Raw genomic sequence first — 19,283 nt, 5'->3', positions numbered from 1 at the left:
AAAGAATACATAACATGTTATCCAAGCATTTGAACAGTTCTTCCATTAATGTGGCCCCTCTTCTGAACTATTTTACTACTGACTTGAGAGAAACTTTAAGACATTGGAGGGGCTGCAGATCCTACCACTGCTATTGCCATTGTTCATATAAGTTGTTCATATATGCTTGTGGGACTTTTTCAGACTGAAAGAGGGGAACAGGCTGGGGCGAGGAGAGAGGAGGGAAAAGGGAGACCAATGTCATACCTTATTGTTCTTCTTCGATAAATATAAAATAAACATGTATTGAAGCTTATGAAAATCTTCTAAAAAAAGAAAAAGTATAGAAAAACTAGTTGATACACATTTTTTGAAATGCCACTTTCTGTTTTATGTAGGATAATTGCCCTCTCCTGTATAACCCACGTCAGTTTGATTATGACAAGGATGAAGTTGGAGACCGATGTGATAACTGTCCCTATGTCCACAACCCTGCTCAGATTGACACCGACAACAATGGAGAAGGGGATGCCTGCTCAGTTGACATTGATGGAGACGGTACGTGCGTAGGACCACAGTGTCCATCAAAAATGTAAATTATTGGATCTAACACTCGATTGACAACTCTTTGTCCATTTAAACGATTGGATGGATGTTAGACCTGGCATCTGTTGCCATGTTTCCCCTTTCTTTTTACTTTCTGACCTCCCGTTATGGTCTATCTTAGGGGGGCTTACAGGTTTTAAAAAGGAAACGTTAGGCTTTACAAAAAGCTTAATTTGACAGATTGACATGGCAGTTTAAAACTGCACATGCAGGCTGCAGGGGGGTATACAACCTTTACAACGAAACTTTTACAACGAACTACCATTACAACGCAACTTTTACAACGCAAACTATTACAACGCATTGCTCTGGGGGGCGCTCTTGGATAGGGAATGGGTTAATTTACTATCCAATAACCTTCCCTACTATCCACGGGGACTGGAGTTGGAATAGTAAATTAAACTATTCACTATCCAGCGCCCAAAAGCATTATGCGTTGTAATGGTATGCGTTGTAAAACTTACGATGTAAAGGTAGGCGTTGTAAAGGTAGGCGTTGTAACGTCATACATCCTGCAGGGGCAGGCTTGGAGATCTGTTTAATGGTGCTATTGTGGTGGGTGGCGCAATGAGTTCTGCAGTTCTTTCGTAGCATCTAATTTACAGGCCTTAGGTACATGTTGTACCATATACTAGGAACTTATAAATACATGAAATGTGCCAAAAAGGTGGATGCCACTTTAACTATGTTTAGAAGGGAGAAGAACAAGCACATTACTACTGGTTAGCAGAAGCAAAGTGCACTGAGTCCTAGGGTCAGCAAAAACAGATTTTGCTAAAAGAAGGCGAAAACATGTGGTGACCATGCAGAAAGGGCATATCCCCATCATTTCCCCCAGCCCAGAGCTAGGATTGACTGAGTCCTAAAAGCCAACAAAAACAGATTTAGCACAAATAGGGTAGTGAAGGCAAACATCCGGGGCAATACCACACAAAGGAAGGGCAATTACAGCATTAAGTAACGCAAACACCTGCTACATATAGTACTGTGACACCACAATATGGTGGTTTGACTGTGAGATGAAACTCATGGCTCTGAACGAATTACACTATTCACTTGAGAGTGTTACCATGACCTCCTGGTGCATGGCTGACTAATCACAATTAATTACAGTTCTCCATTGTGTACTGCTGACAAATTTGACGCAGATAAAATGCCATTGAGGTTAATTTAAAATAAGGCACATCTAATATTCTGCTTCCTAAAGGTGTTGTCATATACCATGTGGAAACATCCAGTAAATCTGCACTCGAAAAAGTTAAGGTAAAACCATGAACTGTACACAAAGGAAGCTATCCCACAGCAATCGATAAGGGAATTGATTCAATGGATTTTAGACTACATACATAGGGAGAAAAGTTCCTCCTCTGCAATATCTGCCTCCCAAGTAAAATGTTAGGCTTTCTCAAATGTGTTTATATATTTGTGCAGTTGTCTGAAGTGTGAATATTACCTAGAGGCTGTGGAGGGCTTCACACAAAGTCTAAAGGTTAGAAACAAAATTGGAAGGTTACAAAAAGAAACAAGAACAGTCTGCTTGATAATAAAGCAATCAACAAAATGCTTATGCGGAATACTATATGTAGTAATAAGGAATACAATCATATTTGTTCAAAAGTAGAAAAGCTGACAGGGGACTGGAAAGGTCCTGGAGAAACATACCAGCTAGCAATGTTGGGGAGAGAAAGAGTGAGGCATGAATAAATGAATACAGCCAGTCAAATTCACTTTATTCGGTTAATTAAAACCTAAAAGCATACTACATAAAAACGCAATAAATATTGAAATATTAAAATAACACAAACATCACAAACTACAAGAGGAAAAACATCTAGATCATCAATATACAGGGGAACAATTCATTGTATGATTGCTTAGAATTCTCCCCTAGTAATTAAAAAGTAGTCTAATTGACATCAATCCTTCTCTTTTTCCTTGTTTTGACCGCTGCAGGAAAAAAACTAGCTATATTAAAAATTTCCCAAACATTGGTCAACATTTGTAAATATATAAAAGCAGGTCTAGCCTGTATAAAACCTTTGCCCTTTAAAATAGGTAAAAAGAACCGATTTCAGGTGTGCAAAAAATGCTCACAAAATAAAACAAAATGCATTGAGTCCTGAGTAGAAAAATTATCACATGTACAAACACCAAGGTCCTCAGGCTTTTTCAATCCCATTTGTTCAACGAGAAGTAGATGCAATTGATTACATCTAAACCTCACTAAAAGGAAACGATAATGCTGATTGGTGACTATATATAAATATGGTTCAATCACTTGTGAGGTGGATAACAACTGGTGTGCCCGCACAAGAGGCTTGCTTAACTCCCTAGCCTCTCCATCCATCTGTGATAACTGCAGGTAAGTGCTTTTAGCCCAGAGCATATCCACCTTTAAAGGTTTCTCTGGGGAGTTAAATAACTCTGGTCTTCCCAGATAAAAGGCAGTCCTTTTCACGCGGCTCAGCCGGGAGATACTATTTGCTAGATCAAGAGCTAAGCAATTGCGGATAATTTCGCTGTTTATCCCAAGCTCCGGATTTATCCAAATACCTATCCATTTAAGTAAAGGCCACCATTTATCTATCCCTGGCGCCGGGAAACCCATTGAGGGTTGCTGTGCGCAATATAAGTTTAAAAAATAAAATAAATAAAATTCCAATTAGATCTGATATGAAACCTGAACCGGTTTCTTGATGGATATTATACGTGTATGTTGATTGTGGCAAGGATAGAAGGTTTCTTAGGAATTTATTTTCCACTATTTGGATATCCCTAGCTTCTCTGTATACCCAAAGTTCAGAATCATAATTTGCTATAGCGATGCATTTGACCCTGTAAATGTTTAGCATAGCATGCATTGCCTTAGACCCTAATCTACGTGCAAAATCAAGGACAACAAGGGTGGATCTGGCCATTGCATTTCTTTTTGCTTTCATTTGTGGGACCCATGTGGCCCTTTCGTCAAATAACACCCCTAGGTATATAAATGACATCACCCGTGATATGACATTCCCTTCACAATAATGAGTTTTAAGTTTCCTTGGCTTTACACCCAAGATCATAGTGTGGTATTTAGAAAAATTTACATCAAGATCCAGTGACTTCATAGACTCAGCAAAGGTAGTTAATAGATGCTGTAGGCCAATCGCCGTTCTAGCGAGTAGGGCAGCATCATCCGCGTATAAGGGAGCTATGATTAACCGTTCCCCCACATGGGGAATATCCATACTTGCACCCAGAATCAGAATCAGAAAGTACTTTATTCGGTTAAAAATCATTAACCATGAAAGTAACAACATGAGCAGTACACTATATAAAGAAGCTAACTTAAAATACACTTTATCATTATATTTCATTTACAGTAATAGCTTTCCTTAATTTCAAAACATGTTTAAAATAGCTTAAAAGAACCACAACAGTAAAAACAGTATCCATTCTCTGACATTCTAGAAAAGCTGAACGGCATCTGTTTAGATTCGTATCTTTAAAAAAGGGGATCAAAAATTTTCGGCGATGAATAATATAAAATTTACAAAAGAATAAAATGTGAATATCGGATTGGGATGAGGAATCATCGCAGGGGCAGGTTGATAAATTGTGCGACCATAAGTTCACTTGCACCCACTAAACTGCCCAGTCTAACTCTTTAATAATCTGAATGCTTTACGTGAGGTTACCTTTTTGGTCAAATCTCACTGTGGCTGTAAGGTCCCGAAGTAAATCGGCCAAAAAAATTACAATATTCACATCCAGACCTAGTTTTAATAACAAGTGCCATAATTTGGATCTATTTACATGGCCAAAAGCCAAAGAAAGATCCACAAAGGCCAAATGAAGTGACCCTTTCTTGGTGATTGTGTATTTTCTGGATAATAAAAGCAAATTTAGACGCTGGACCATGGTTCCTCTTCCTTTCCTGAACCCATACTGTAAAGTTGAGAAGGTGTTAGTGTCATTTAACCACTCAGTGAGTTTGCCTAAAACCACTCTTCCTAAAACCTTCACAGCAGAATCTATCAATGAAATTGGTCTATAACATCGCAGGTCTCCTCTAATCCCCTTTTTAAAAAGCAAGACTATAACTGACTGTGACCAAGATTGGAGTAAACCAAATTCACAAGCCATATTGAAAACATTAGCTAGTAATTTAGACCATAAAGATACATCAGCTTTAAATAGGTCAGCCGGGACACCATACGGTCCATGGGCTTTATTACTTGACATTTGGTCAAGGCCACCGCTACTTCCTTTTCCTTAAAAACTAGAGAATATTTCTCAATTACATATAAAGTACTTGGAGGTCCATGATCCCCCTGATCTTCATATATACCTTTAAAATGGTTAAACCAATCCTCTTCCGGGATATTACAATCCAACAGGCTACCTTTGTTATCCAAGAACAGTTTATTTACAACATTCCAAAACTTGGCACTATTCCTTATTACATCAATAGACAATAAATCATTTGAAGCTTCATTTTTAATATCCAACTTACGTGTATTCATTGCTAACTTATAGTCCTAAGGACAGCTATCAAAGGTTTATCTTGTGGTTTATTTTTTAAAGCGACCATCAACTTCTGATGTGCAACTGTACACCTGTGATCAAACCACCTCTCTCCTCTATTGGGGTAAGCCCTACAATTGTACATTAGGGCTTTTGCCACCTGCTTACAAATTTCAATATAAGCAGTTAGAGTCCTATTATCTCTTGCCCTACTATCAAGACAAGTCTCCATTTCCAATCCTACTTTAGCAACTAAACCATTACAAAACTCTTCCGGAATGACCGTACACCATTTTAATCTACGACCCTGATCCATGACATTATACGCTACTCCACTCTATGACACTTCTATTTAATCCATTTCCCTCTATGATAGTCCACTCTATGACACTTCAATCTACGTCACTCCCCTTTACGCTATAACATACCACTTTAATCCACTCTACACCACTACACGCTATGACACTCCACTCTGACACTTTAGTCCAGTCTAGGCTACAACAAACCACTGTACTTTATTTCTCTGCTTCAGCTTAAAAGCATGGACAAGGACACAGCCAACATGTTTCATCCCATGACATGGGACTCTTCAGTCTTCTTCAGGGCCAAGTAACTGAAGTGTATAAAGCTCCATTCAGGGCCGGACTGAGAACAAAATCCGGCCCTGGCAAAGTGCTCGGCCGGCCCCCCCACCCCCGGAGGGGAGGGGGTTGGGGGTGCGACCGCGCTCGTTGCAAGGGCCGGTTTATGGCCGATTTTGTTACAGGGCCGTTTTTGCAGGCCCTGTAACAAAAACAGCCCAAAGGGGCCCAAAACCGGCCCCCAACCTTGCGGCGCACCGGGGGATTGCTCGGTGCACGCTATGGCCAGTCCGGCCCTGGCGCCATTCACAACCACAAACTTCACACAAGAGTAATCTCCGTAGTTATCGAGAGCACTATCCATACATCAGAACAGATGCTATGTGTAATAGTAATGACCGAACCTCTTTCAAAGGTACAACAGTCCCTCTAACTAGTCCAGTATATAATCCTGCCTTAAATTGCGGTAAGACAACACTTCTCAGCATCTGGTAATGACTAATCATAGTGTGACGAAGGTTGAGGTATATTATCTGTAGCAAGCCTTGTTTTCAGAACCATGTGATCCCTTCAAGCAGATGTGCAGACAGACAGGTGCAGCTGAGGCTGTTGCTTCTATCTATGGAAGGAGGGTGCAAGTCAGCTGGCAGATGGCTGACAAGACACGATTTCTTCATGTTACACCAAAAAGGTGAAACAGCTTGCTGGGACTGCTTTACTGCAGCCTTCTTTACATAAACACATGTATATGCTATTTCTATAGTGCATGGTTACTCACAAACATTTAACCAGGTCATAGTCTACTCATTAAAATATGGTGTAGTGAGAAAGTTATGAATCTTGAGACAAGTAGCCTTGCAATGTTGGTGCTTCCGCTTCACCAACTTGTTTGTTTATAGTCAAATCAAATCCTTCCTATACCTTTGTCCCCTTAATTGCTATTATGTGATTGAGGTGGGGAGCCACTGAATGCACAAGACAAGCTCAAGCCAGATTCCTGACTCTTACTCAGCTCAAGGCTCTCTTGGATACCCCAGCACAAACAAGCTGAGCCTTCATGTAACTTCTGTCTTCCACCCATGCCCTCATTTCACATGCCAAAGATTATAGACAAAGCATTAACTCTTGATGTAAAATGACAGAAGAAAACAAATATCTATCTGTTAGGTGAACTGCACAACGTGAAGCCCAAATAACCTGGGTTCATTCCCACCTTCCCCACGTCCCTAAACTGGTAATCCTGGGCAGTTTTTTATTTCATTTTGCCTCCCTTTTCTTCATTATTGCATATGACAGTACCTTGAAATACATGAGTTCAGGATGTGAGCTATATAAAAACCTTCTCTTGCGTTTGATTTCATAAACTATATTGTTCTTCCATGTATAATAACAACCTAGGCTACCTAGAGGGGATATATGACAAATGGCCTGTCTCTTGTTTCATTGTTGTCAGGGCGGGGGTGCATGCAACTTTCTAGTTCATGTTTGAGAAATATCACTTTTATTAAATGGACCTAATGCAGTGATATAATCTGAAATACCAAGGTGAAACGCTTCTGCATGTTAATGAAAAAAACTTTTAATAAAGAAAAATGTCATCTTTTTACATGTATGTTGCACAATGTCTTTAAAAATGAAGGTGTTCCTAAAAATAGATTGTGCAGAACACATTTGCTTCATTTCCTTTACTTCAGTTAACATGTAAATAAATGCTAGCCAGTGTAAAGGTTTTTTGAATGTTTGTGTTCAGTCAAGGAGACAGCAGCCCAGAGTCAGGTGGGCCTAAAGGGCCATACAGGCTGCACTTTGAATATCCATGCTTAATGAAAATCTAGCTAAAAAGCAGCAGAGTACAGTATAGGAGAGGTAGATGGGTTGTGGGTGGTTAATGCATTGTGATGTAGTGTTCTTTAAAATGGTGAGAATTGAAGACAAATATTTACATTCCTCACCCGAAATAAGAGCTCCCAGGGTCAGTGTGGAGATACGGGGCAGGAAAAGAGATGATGGGTTATAGAAGGAAGTCATTGATATTTTGGATATATGTTATGGTAAACTGATCATAAAAGAGGACATCTCTTATTTTGGCAGTAGCCGTCTTTAATGTATTCAATGTTTGAGGGACTGCTCTGTCAAAGTGACAGTACCATCCATAAACATGTTAACCTATTTTTTTAATTTCAGAAACAAAATTCCAAAGCAGGAATTTGTTTTTGAAAAAAAGGAAATAATGACAGACAGTGAAAACTAGCTATTTGCCCGCTGTAATTCAGGCGGGTTTTCAAATAGCCAAACTTCTGACGGCCCCTACTACTTTGGGCCATCGGACGTGTATGTCAGCAGCACAGATAAAGTAGTCTCTGCCGTTAACATACTGACGTTCCCCCAATTCTAACTGAGGCTTAGTTGGAACTTCAGTTTAATGGAGGAGGTACTCCATATCGTTGCAATGGAGTGTGATCTCCACCAAGCTCCAAATCTGTATTTAGTATTTCTCCCTAAACATTCTTTCGGGGAGACCCCCAAATCCCCTTTGAAGTTATATGGTTTTATTTTACAAACGTTACATGCCTACTATGAGTGAAATCCATATTTGAAGACTTTTATTACAGTCACTCACTGTGAAAACTATGCACCATTTAAAGTAGTCTTTAAATCATTCCTTGTTTTGACCAACATTAAATGGCCCAATGCCTATCCTAAATTCCATTTACACATCCACAATTAAAATTTGAGAAAAAAAATGGTTGTTCCTAATGCTATTACTACAGCCAATTTTAGTTGCTTGGGATTTGGGATTTGGCTTGTGGCTAGTGGTCAATATGGACCTTAGTCACAAATGAAATTATGATGTTGGTTACCGAGAAAAAAAATGTATTACCTCTGTATTCGCATGATAGTCAGATGGCATGTAGCCTCCTTTTAGAACTCATCCTTCCCAGCTCCAGAATAGCAAGCTCTGATCTGTAAGTGCCAATTGAAACATGGCAATGCTATATCCACCCATTTTGTATCCTCCATAATGAAAGGAACGGTCCATATTCTGAAATATAGCATGGCAGATAGACCATTTTTTAACACATAGATTGCATAGGACACTAAGGATCATGCATCAGTGCAGTCTTTTAATAATAACATGTTATACTATACGAACGGGTTGTGCACAAGAAACTGTATATTTGCTATTCTTTGAACATATTGCCAGATTTGCAAACAATACAAAACGGTGGTGTATCAATGTATTACTCATTTCACAGAATTGTTACAACATACCAATGTCAAATCTTCATTTTTTTCTTCGCATCTCGAGCACACAAGTGTTTCAATGAATGTTCATAGCCTATACACATGTTGCTGTCAGACCTGTCATTTTCAAAATGTAGCAGTTGTTAAAATTGACGTCTTCATCATTATGAATTTGTATAAGGTTTATTGCAACCCTGCATTTAGGTGAAATAATTACATTTAGTGTCTGAGAGGACATACACTGTAGCAGTAACTGAAGGAAAATGTATGTCAGATGCCATTAATGCACTAATCTGTGTCACATGATTTTGGAAATTTGTAATGCTGTTCAATTATATTTCAGAAATTCTAAATGAACTTGACAACTGTCCGTATGTGTACAATACTGACCAGAAAGACACTGACAAGGACGGCGTGGGAGATCAATGTGACAACTGCCCCTTGATCCCCAATCCTGATCAGGTAAACAGTTCTCTCATGCATAAGATAGGCAGCCTCACCTGCCTGTGTGTGCTTGTGCTCAATGCCACTATGTGTCTCCTGACATTGGGTCTCTTCACATAGTCACCTGGTGAAAATGTGTTTGGCAAGGGAGGAAAGTGGGAAACCCCTGCTCTTAGTGGGCCTCTAGCTTGTCTTTGGAGGCTATTGCCACTGATGCTCAGTATGGGTTTTAAAAATACCCTGGTACAGACCTGCTAACTTACTCTGTACAAACGTGTGTCACACGATTTTAGCTCCCTTCAAACAGTCACCTGGTGTAGAGCTGCAATCAAACAGAGGAAATAAGCTGGAAACCACTGCACAAAGTGTCCTTCCAGCTCGTCTTTGGAAGCTCTGAGCAGTTGATGTCCATTAAGGGTTGTGAAAACACCTCATGACATTGGTGACAGCATCAGCAACCCTTTTTTGTTATTTTTTGTTTGGGGGGAAGTGATGAAGTCATTGGTCGCTTAGCATGAGGCCACACCCCCTTTGATGCACTGACCTCTTCATCACACAGTGAAATACGTTGATAAGTTGGCAGGTCTGTTAGGACGTCGGTGGCAAGGTTTTGTTTGTTTTGGGGTAGGGAGAATTTGACGGGGGAGCTAGCAGAAGTTCCTTTTAGCAGTTATTGACATAAAGTCCCTCCTCCCTTCAAGCCTCCACTCCCCTTTCACATAGTGACTTTTTAGGGCTCGCAAGCGAAGTGAGCGAAAAGCCCTTTTACTGGCGTTTTAAAAATGGACCTGTAAATTCCACAAATTCCACACGCTTGTGCATGTGTTTTTTTACCTTTCCGGTCTGCTATTGGCCTTCGCGTGTGTTTTTGTTTTAAAGCGAGCATACCATAGGTCAGAGGCGGGCGCATAGCTCCGCCCCTGGCCTATTGGTGTCTGTTACGCGCATTTCATGACATATTGCTTTCATTTATCGGGCCAGACTCGTGCGCGATAATTCAAAGCATATGGCAGGAAAGGCGCGTGCACCACTCGCGGCTTTGTTTTCCCGATTGCAAGGCATTAAGAGTATAAAATCCATGGCCCTTTTCTGTCCCTCCGCCGGGGTCAAAGTTCTCCTTTCGTGTTTGGTTTTGCTGCCTCTTATCAGGCTCAGCTCCTTTTCCCTTTCGGGCCAACAATGCCCCCCATACTAATTTATCCGTGGGGACTTGTTTTTTCTTGTTAAATTTTGAATCGTTTCACACGAGTCCAATTTACTTTCAAAACATGAAATTTGTAGGATATTCGTGCTTGTCAGACCCGGGAGGAAACGCATTTTAAAGACAGCTGATAACCGTGTGGCAACACCCATTTGGGTCTAACCACAGCGCCAAGAAGCCCCACCGGTGGCAGAAGTGCGATGAACAGTTATATTCAAGATAATACAGAACGGAGTATACTTTTGAGAATATCCCTACAGGACAGCATTTCAACCATATACGACCTGTTGAAATGAGGGGTCTGTGGACACTCGCTGTTTATCGAGACTCGGACAAGCGTGGGATTCTGGGTCTGTGTCAAGCATGACAGAGGATTCAATGAAATAACCAACTCTAGGAACCTGGAACGGATTAAAAGCTCGTCTGTGAGGCTGTCCTTTATCACAGAGGCTGAGGCGTGTTGCTGCTGATGTGCGGGCTCAAGGTGAGCGCGAGATGCCCTTCAGTCAGTGGGTGGGAGGGGGACTGTGTGTGTGTGTGTGAGGGGGCTTTTCTGGGAGAGAGCACGCTTTGAACCAAACAAACGAGCACTAATAGGGAAATTGATGCCTTGTGCGTGAGGACAGGGACCCGCCCCACAGGAGCCTGCCCTCGGGGGCCATTAGCTGCCCTTACACGCATTTCATCGAGTCAATAAGAGCCAGTTATTGACTGCTCTGGAGAATGATTGGGAAAGGCGAAGACCCCCTCCTTCCATTAGAAAGCGTGCTCCTTGCGTCAGACTATCACTCCGTGGCCGCCGTTGCCAGCTTGTCCCCCCTTTTCTGCCCCATCTGCACCCCGCAGTTTCATCCAACCGCCATCTCCTGGTTGGATGAGGGCGCTCATCTAACCTCGGGAGCTGGAAGCCCCCTTAAGCTCCTCGCTTTATACGCGTTATGCCTCTGCCCCCTCCTTCAACCGGGTGCTACAGCCCCCCTGGCCCTCCCTCCGGATGAAATACCTTCCCTTGACCCAGGTGCGTCATGCCTCCGATCATCTTCCGGTGCGCGATGCCCCATGACGCTCCTCCAGTTGCTGCACCCCTTCCTCTGTATGCCCCTGCCCGTGATCCCCAGTGTGGGATACCCCTGCTCCTCAGCACGTCCTCTGTCACCCCCTCGGTGCTGGGATCCTGCCAGGAGTGCTGCATGGAGCCACCTCCACAAGCACTGGAAGCCCTGCCCCCTTTGCATTGAATATTCCTCGTTCCAGCCCAGGCTTTTTTTTACAGTTTTATATAGCGCGAACGAGACCCGAAGTTATTGCTTTAAATGAGCGTTACACAAGGACAAATTCATTTTTGGTCGGTACAGGGAGATTGCCTGATTTGCCCAGAATCACAGGATGCTGAGCTGACACGAGACTTGAATCTCGTTTCCCAGCTCCAAAGTAGGCAGCTCTGGTCGTTATGCCACATTATCCTTCCAATGTTAGAGTGTCAGTTACCCTTTGCCCCTCCGGCGCTCAGCACCCACCTCGCCTCACTGGTGGGTGATGACCGGCCGCTCTCGCTGCTGCAAGCCGCTGACTCCAGATCCTTTCTTTCTGCCCCATGGGATGAATGTTTTTCCCACCCTGGGCACTAGGTACCCTTGTTCTTTCCTGCCTCTCCCATGCCACGCACTGCATGATCTGCGGCCACTGTCCCCTTTACACCACATGCTTACTGCCCCTGCTCCTGCCCCCTTTAGCCTCCTGGGTTGAGAGTCACCTGCTTCTATCCTTGACTCCTAGATGAATTTCCTCATCCCCTGCCTGGGCTGTGTGAAGTTTTTACACTAGCGATGTCTTGCCTAGTTGGCTAGTTCCCACATTGGCCTGTGGGTAGTTCACGAATCGTCCTGCTTTTCCCACATGCAATTTTCCCTTGCAGGTTTCTTGTAAAGGATTTTGAAGTGGTCTTGCACTGATAATCTGAGAGCAATTTGTGCCAGAACCCTCATATGGTTCCCCTTTTTCTCACGATTGACAACACAGATTCTCTGGAGAGCCCAGATTTCCACACAAAGTCTCTACACCGCCGCTCAGAACTGATGACACTTTGGGTTGTTTTTATAGTTTTGATGAGAAATACTCATAATTCACCAGGAAAAAACACGAGACTTAGTTGCACACTCCTACTCCTGTTGCCTCTAACCTTATGTGCCAAAAGCCTCCTGTTCCTGTCCCCTCTTTCCCCCTCCTATCTTGACCCCATTTGTGGAATGTCCCCCCTTCCAACCACTTCTTGACCCAACGTGCTGAATACCTCCTGTTCCTCTTCTCTTTTGAGCCAATATGCCGAATGTCTACTATTGCTATCCTCTTTTATCTTCATGTCCAGAATGTCTCCTGTTCCAATCAGCCCTTGACCACATATGCTGAATGTCTCCAGTTTCTCTCCCCGCTTGGCCCCATGTGCTGAATGCCTCCTGTTCTCATCCCCTCTTGGACCCGTGTGCTGAATGTCTCCTGTTTTTCTCCCCTCTTGGCCCCATGTGCTGAATAACTCCTGTTCCTGTCCCCTCTTGACCCATGTGCTGAATGTCTCCTGTTCCTCTCCCCTCTTGTCCCCAGGTGCTGAATGCCTCCTGTTCCTCTCCCCTCTTGACCTCGTGTCCTGAATGCTTCCTGTTTCTGAACCCTCTTTTCCCCATGTGCTGAATGACTCCTGTTCCTGTCCCATCTTTTCCCCAGGTGATGAATGCCTCCTGTTGCTCTGCTATCTTGTCCCCATGTGCTGAATAGCTCCTGTTCCTCTCCCCTCTTGGCCCCATGTGCTGAATGCGTCCTGTCCTGTTCCAATCCCCTCTTGGCCCATTGTGCTAGTGTCTCCTGTTCCTTTCCCCTCTTGACCCCGTGTGCTGATTGTCTCCTGTTCCTCTCCCCACTTGATCCATATGCTGACTGTCTCCTGTTCCGCTCCCCTCTTGGCCCCATGTGCTCATTGTCTCCTGTTCCACTCCCCTCTTTTCTCAGGTGCTGAATGCCTCCTGTTCCTCTTCCCTCTTGGCCCTGTGTGCTGATTGTCTCCTGTTCCTCTCCCCTCTTGGCCCCGTGTGCTGATTGTCTCCTGTTCCTCTCCCCACTTGATCCATGTGCTGATTGTCTCCTGTTCCTGTCCCCTCTTGGCCCCATGTGCTGAATGAATCCAGTTCCTGTCCCCTCTTGGCCCCGTGTGCTGATTGTCTCCTGTTCCGCTCCCCTCGTGGCCTCATGTGCTGATTGCCTCCTGCTCCTCTCCCCTCTTTTCCCCAGGTGCTGAATGCCTCCTGTTCCTCTCCCCTCTTGGCCCTGTGTGCTGAATGTCTCATGTTCCTCTCCCCTCTTGTCCCCGTCTGCTGATTGTCTCCTGTTCCTCTCCCCACTTGATCCATGTGCTGACTGCCTCCTGTTCCTGTACCCTCTAGGCCCCATGTGCTGAATGAATCCAGTTCCTGTCCCCTCTTGGCCCCATGTGCTGGATGTCTCCAGTTCCTGTCCCCTCTTGACCCATGTGCTGAATGTCTCCTGTTCCTCTCCCCTCTTGTCCCCAGGTGCTGAATGCCTCCTGTTCCTCTCCCCTCTTGACCCATGTGCTGATTGTCTCCTGTTCCTCTCCCCACTTGATCCATGTGCTGAATGTCTCCTGTTCCTCTCCACTCTTGGCCCCATGTGCTGAATGTGTCCTGTCCCGTTCTATCCCATCTTTGCCCCATGTGCTGCATATCTCCTGTTCGTCTCCCCTCTTGACCCTCCAGGAAACAGTGGATATTTAACTATGCCGCCAAAATAAAATTAACCTTAGTCTGCCCCCTCACAGCATATGTGCTTGTGAACTGATGTTTTCCGTGTCACGTAGTATCATGCATAGCATAACAACATGTTTCTTTGCTATGTAGCCAGCGGTCGGAGTGCGTTAAAAAAGCATTGGAACTGCTTTTAGGGAACTGCTCAGATTTCTCCTTCTCTCCCCATGTGCTCTCCCAGCCCTGTGATCTATTTCTCATGTACGTTTCCCCTGTCCCCTCGCTGTATGTTGTTGTCACACTCGTTTATTTTTTCTAAGTCACAAGGCGCTATATGTAAACTGGGGCCACGTCCCTTGCGCTCAATTGCAGTCATGTGGTAGGGGTCTGTATCTTCTTCTGCCTGTGTCAGCATTTATTGATTGTTTCTAGAATATTCATTTGCTGTCTCATTATGGCTATGCCTTTCCCATCGCATGGATTTGCGTGTACAAGCTTTCATTTGTATATGTAGCTGTCTGTGTAAATGAGCGTGTTCAAGTGGCGGTGCATACAGAGCAAACATTCAAGAATAGTGAGTGACCGGACCATGTCACTCTCGCCTTTTCTTTTATTGCTCTCGCCCTCTCCGCTCCACTGCATATTTACCTCCCATGCTGTATTTGTGTCTGTGGTTTGCCTACTATGTAATTGTATTATCCTTCTGCTGTTTACTATGTATATGTAAAGCGCTCTGATACTTACGGGTCAAGCTAGTGCTATATAAAACTTTAAAAAATAACTAAGGATTGTTTACATTTAAAAGAAGGTGATGAGATGATGGGCTTGGAACAGTGTGTATGCAGTAATATAAGAGCCAAGCTCTCTGCTCCCCATTTTCTCTGGCCGCAGGTGAAGTGACTTACTTCTTTATTGCAGTGGTTGCTTAATGAAAGCCCCGAATTGCAGCACTGTTTGTCTTTAATTGCTATACATGTGTTGACCAATTACAAATGTGTTCTACTTTATCCAGTTAACATGCACTACGTTTCTGAACTATACACCTGGTTACCTAGAATCTCCCGAGCTTAAGTACCACGAGGGGCGTTTCATTATAGAGAACATAAAATTGAGTAGGCAAACAACTTTATTTCAGGCTAAAACGGGGGTTCACCGACGGGTTTTTGCTTTTTTAAATTTTCTTACACTTTCCCCAACATAATCACTCAGCACCAACACAGTATCACTCAAAAACACCAACACAGCAGCACTCAAAAACTCAACAGCATCGCTATGCACTACCACAGCATCACTCAGCGCCACCACAGCATCACTCAGTGCCACCACAGCACCACTCAGCACCACACAATATCACTCAACGACACCACAGCATCACTCAACATCTCCCCAGCATCACTCAGCACAACCACAGCATCACTCAGCATCATTAAACATCACTCAGGGGCACCACAACATCACTCAGCGCCACCACAACATCACTCAGCCCAACTACAGCAACACTCAGCACCACCACAGCGTCACTCAAGCACACAACAATATGGCTCAGGGCCACAAGAGCATCACTCAGCGCCACCACATCATCACTCAGGTCAAGCACAGGATCACTCACCTTCACCACGGCATCAGTCAGCACCACCACAGGGTCACTCAGAACCACCACAGCGTCACTCAGCACTACCACAGCATCACTCAGGGCCACCACAGCATCACTCAGCACCACCGGGGCATCACTCAGCACCACCACAGTATCACTCAGGGCCACCACAGGATCACTCACCTTCACCACAGCATCACTCAGCACCACCACAGCATCACTCAGGAACACAGCAGCATCACTCAGTACCACAGCAGCATCACGAAGCACTACCACAGCATCACTCTGCAGCGCAACAGCATCACAACAGCATCAGTCAGCATCACTACAGCATCACTCAACGCCACCACAGCATAACTCCGGGCCAGCACATCATCACTCAACAACACCACAGCATCACTCAGTGCTTCTTACACTTTTAAATTACAACTATCACCCTCACTCAATCTATCACACTCACTCTATCTATCGCCCTCACTCTATCTATCTATCTATCTATCGCCCTCACTCTATCTATCTATCGCCCTCACTCTATCTATCGCCCTCACTCTAGCTATCTACAGTCCTCACTCTATCTGTCCATCTATCTATCGCCCTCACTCTATCTGTCAATCTATCTATCGCACTCATTCTATCTATTGCACTCACTCTATCTATCTATCGCATCACCACAGCATCACTCAGCACCACCACAGAATCACTCAGGGGCACCACAACATCACTCAGGAGCACCACAACATCACTATGCGCTACCACAGCATGACTGAACGCCACATCATCACTCGTCGCCACCACATCAATCAGCGCCACCACAGCATCAATCTGTGCAACTATTCAACAACAACTGGTTCAATTATGTTCTCTCAATGTTTCAAGCTTTATTACAAATGTCACAAAAAGATGTTAATATTTCACTTCTGTTCTTGGATTGTCGTCACAATAAAATACACTGAACGTAATCTTCACAAAAGTTATTTACAAAAGTTAAAGCTATTGCCATTGAAATTACAATACTTTTATTTAGGTATTAATTATTTAAAAAAAATTAAAAGCCATTGTTATTTGTAATATCAATACATCTAAGTCACGTAAATACAAAACATATTGCATTACAAATGCTATAGGTGTCACATTTGCGAAAGTTAAAACTATTGGTATTGTAAATGACAAAGCTATTAATTTCACTATTTTCAAAACCAACACATAAATAAAATAATTGTCATTTACAATACCAATAGCTCAAACTTTCCTAATGCGAGACCTATTGCATTGCAAATGCTTGTTTTAAGTTGGCTGGGGTAATGTGTGTATATATTGACCCAGTATCTTCCCTGTTTTGGGACTCAAGTTTCACACCAATCACTTTTGATCAGTACATCCACAGGATAACATTTTACAGGCTTGTTAAAAGTATTTGCAGGTCAAAATCTTTACACAGACTGTAACTAGCTATGTGCCCTTTCCCCACCCATGCTGGTTCTCAAATCATTGTTGCATCAATGGTAAAGGTAAATGTCTTGACAAGGCTTTATTTCTGTTCCCATAGCTCAATTCAATGCAAGTTGCTACTATCATTTCACACTCACCAGTTATGCTGCAGGGCTGGATCATAGTTCAAAGCAGTATAGCAGTATAGGTGGCAAAGAGCTCAAAGGAACTGATACTGGCGGTAGGGTGGCAGGCAGAGGCCAGTGAGTAGGACACGTGGTTAGCTAGATCAAATGCCCTACTGGCCACTCTTCTTCTGTAAATGCCAGGCTATGAATATTTATTTGTGAAGTGCAAGAAAAAGAAAACTATTGCCCAAATTTACAAAAGGTGTACACTGGCAAGTGCATGATGCATAGCAGCACAAACAGCAGCAATGGGTTGAGAATGCTCTGGGCATGTTCTTCCACTTTAACTCTGGTTAATAGACCTTTGTAGTAGCCTGAGAGCAAGAGGGGTTAACAAAAATGTGAATCTTAAAGTACAGTGTGATCATTAGAACCACACAATAAAAGTCGGAATCAGTAACTTGAAGTAAAGACATTTATTACAAACTCAAAGCCAAACTGCTATAAATAAATCTCAAGAACATAATGTATAAATAGAGTATTATAACAGGTAGACCAAAAAGTCTAACAATATTGCTCCTAAACGACAAAGAGCATATTAAAATTTCGGTAGCCGCAAAACAAAATATGAGAAAGAGAACTTGATGACAAGACAAATAATTCAGATCCTTCTCCCCATACATGGAAAAGATTTGCAGCATCAAGTTACCCTACACTAACCTATGGATAGGGGAAACCCCAATGAAGCAAGGTAGCTAGAAAGGTGTCAGCATCAGAACTTTTGTAGTTCTATAAGTAATAAGTCATGTATAGCAAGAAGCCACACAATCAGAAATATCATGAGAGGACTGTACCTCTCCAAGTCTAAAGGGAATATGACTACACTAAAGGTGGGTTCACTAATTAACATGCACAAAGAACTTTTGGGAAAGCATGACCTCATACACATCATAATATGTTTTCCAGTTCCCAGAAAAGAGCTTGTCACGTTGATCACTACTCCCATATTCCAATGTCTGCTCCCAAGGCACCCTTGAGTTCCACTAGTATCACTCCCTTTGTTCTTTCAACTAAAATCATTTACCCTTGCCAACTCTTCCTTGTCTCACTACCTCTAAAGTAAAATGTGCCTTTCAGTAGCTAATGGGTGCCTTTAGTCTGCATCTGCAAAGCAGAATTACATGCAGAAAAACAACTTTCACATTAGTATTAACTGTCTCGACTGTAAGCTTAAGGCCCACAATCATGCTAACTTAACATTTCTACACCCTACATATAATCTAATAAATTAAATCTTTAATAATGATTCAAACTGTATTGTGTTGTACTCTTTCTATGGCACAACAGCTAATGCATGTAAGTCCTAACCAATCCTGACAACTGGTCACCATTTGTAAAGAAAGCATTAAACACACATATGATTCATTCTTACTAATCCCTGACAAATGCACTGCATTAAATGTATTTTAGCACAACATCTCGCAATCTAAAGCTATAGAGGACTGTTATCACCAATTAAGATGTCTCTTAAAAGGAATATATTGATATGCACACATATATTTATTAAAACAGACAAGAGATGCACTTTCTACACCTTTGGTGCACCACTTCTAATCTGTATTATTGTGCCACATGAGTACATAAGGCAAAAAGTAAATATTTATATATGTGACCTAGCAAAATATAAAAATATGGCGCCAGACTTATTCTATTCCAATCCCCCTCTGATGGGGATCAAGCCATCGCAGATTGCAATCAGATCATTATCAGATTAGATTAGATTAGTTCGCCAGTTCTTGCAGTGCTTCCTTCTCAATC

The 19,283-nt window shown here is 42.9% G+C and overlaps 1 protein-coding gene across 1 annotated transcript in view; it reads left to right on the top strand.

Moving 5' to 3' along the window:
• Positions 1 to 19,283, top strand: part of THBS2 (thrombospondin 2) — a 647,479-nt gene that overhangs the window by 314,206 nt on the left and 313,990 nt on the right. The window contains exons 15-16 of the mRNA XM_078648724.1: positions 378 to 537; positions 9,265 to 9,383. Coding sequence (XP_078504850.1) covers positions 378 to 537; positions 9,265 to 9,383 — 279 coding nt within the window. The remainder of the gene's footprint in view (positions 1 to 377; positions 538 to 9,264; positions 9,384 to 19,283) is intronic.

Source organism: Lissotriton helveticus, chromosome 6, assembly GCF_964261635.1.
Source record: "Lissotriton helveticus chromosome 6, aLisHel1.1, whole genome shotgun sequence".
Taxonomy (NCBI): domain Eukaryota; kingdom Metazoa; phylum Chordata; class Amphibia; order Caudata; family Salamandridae; genus Lissotriton; species Lissotriton helveticus.
Note: the sequence above shows the minus strand (reverse complement) of the source record. Positions and strands in the feature narration are given on the sequence as shown.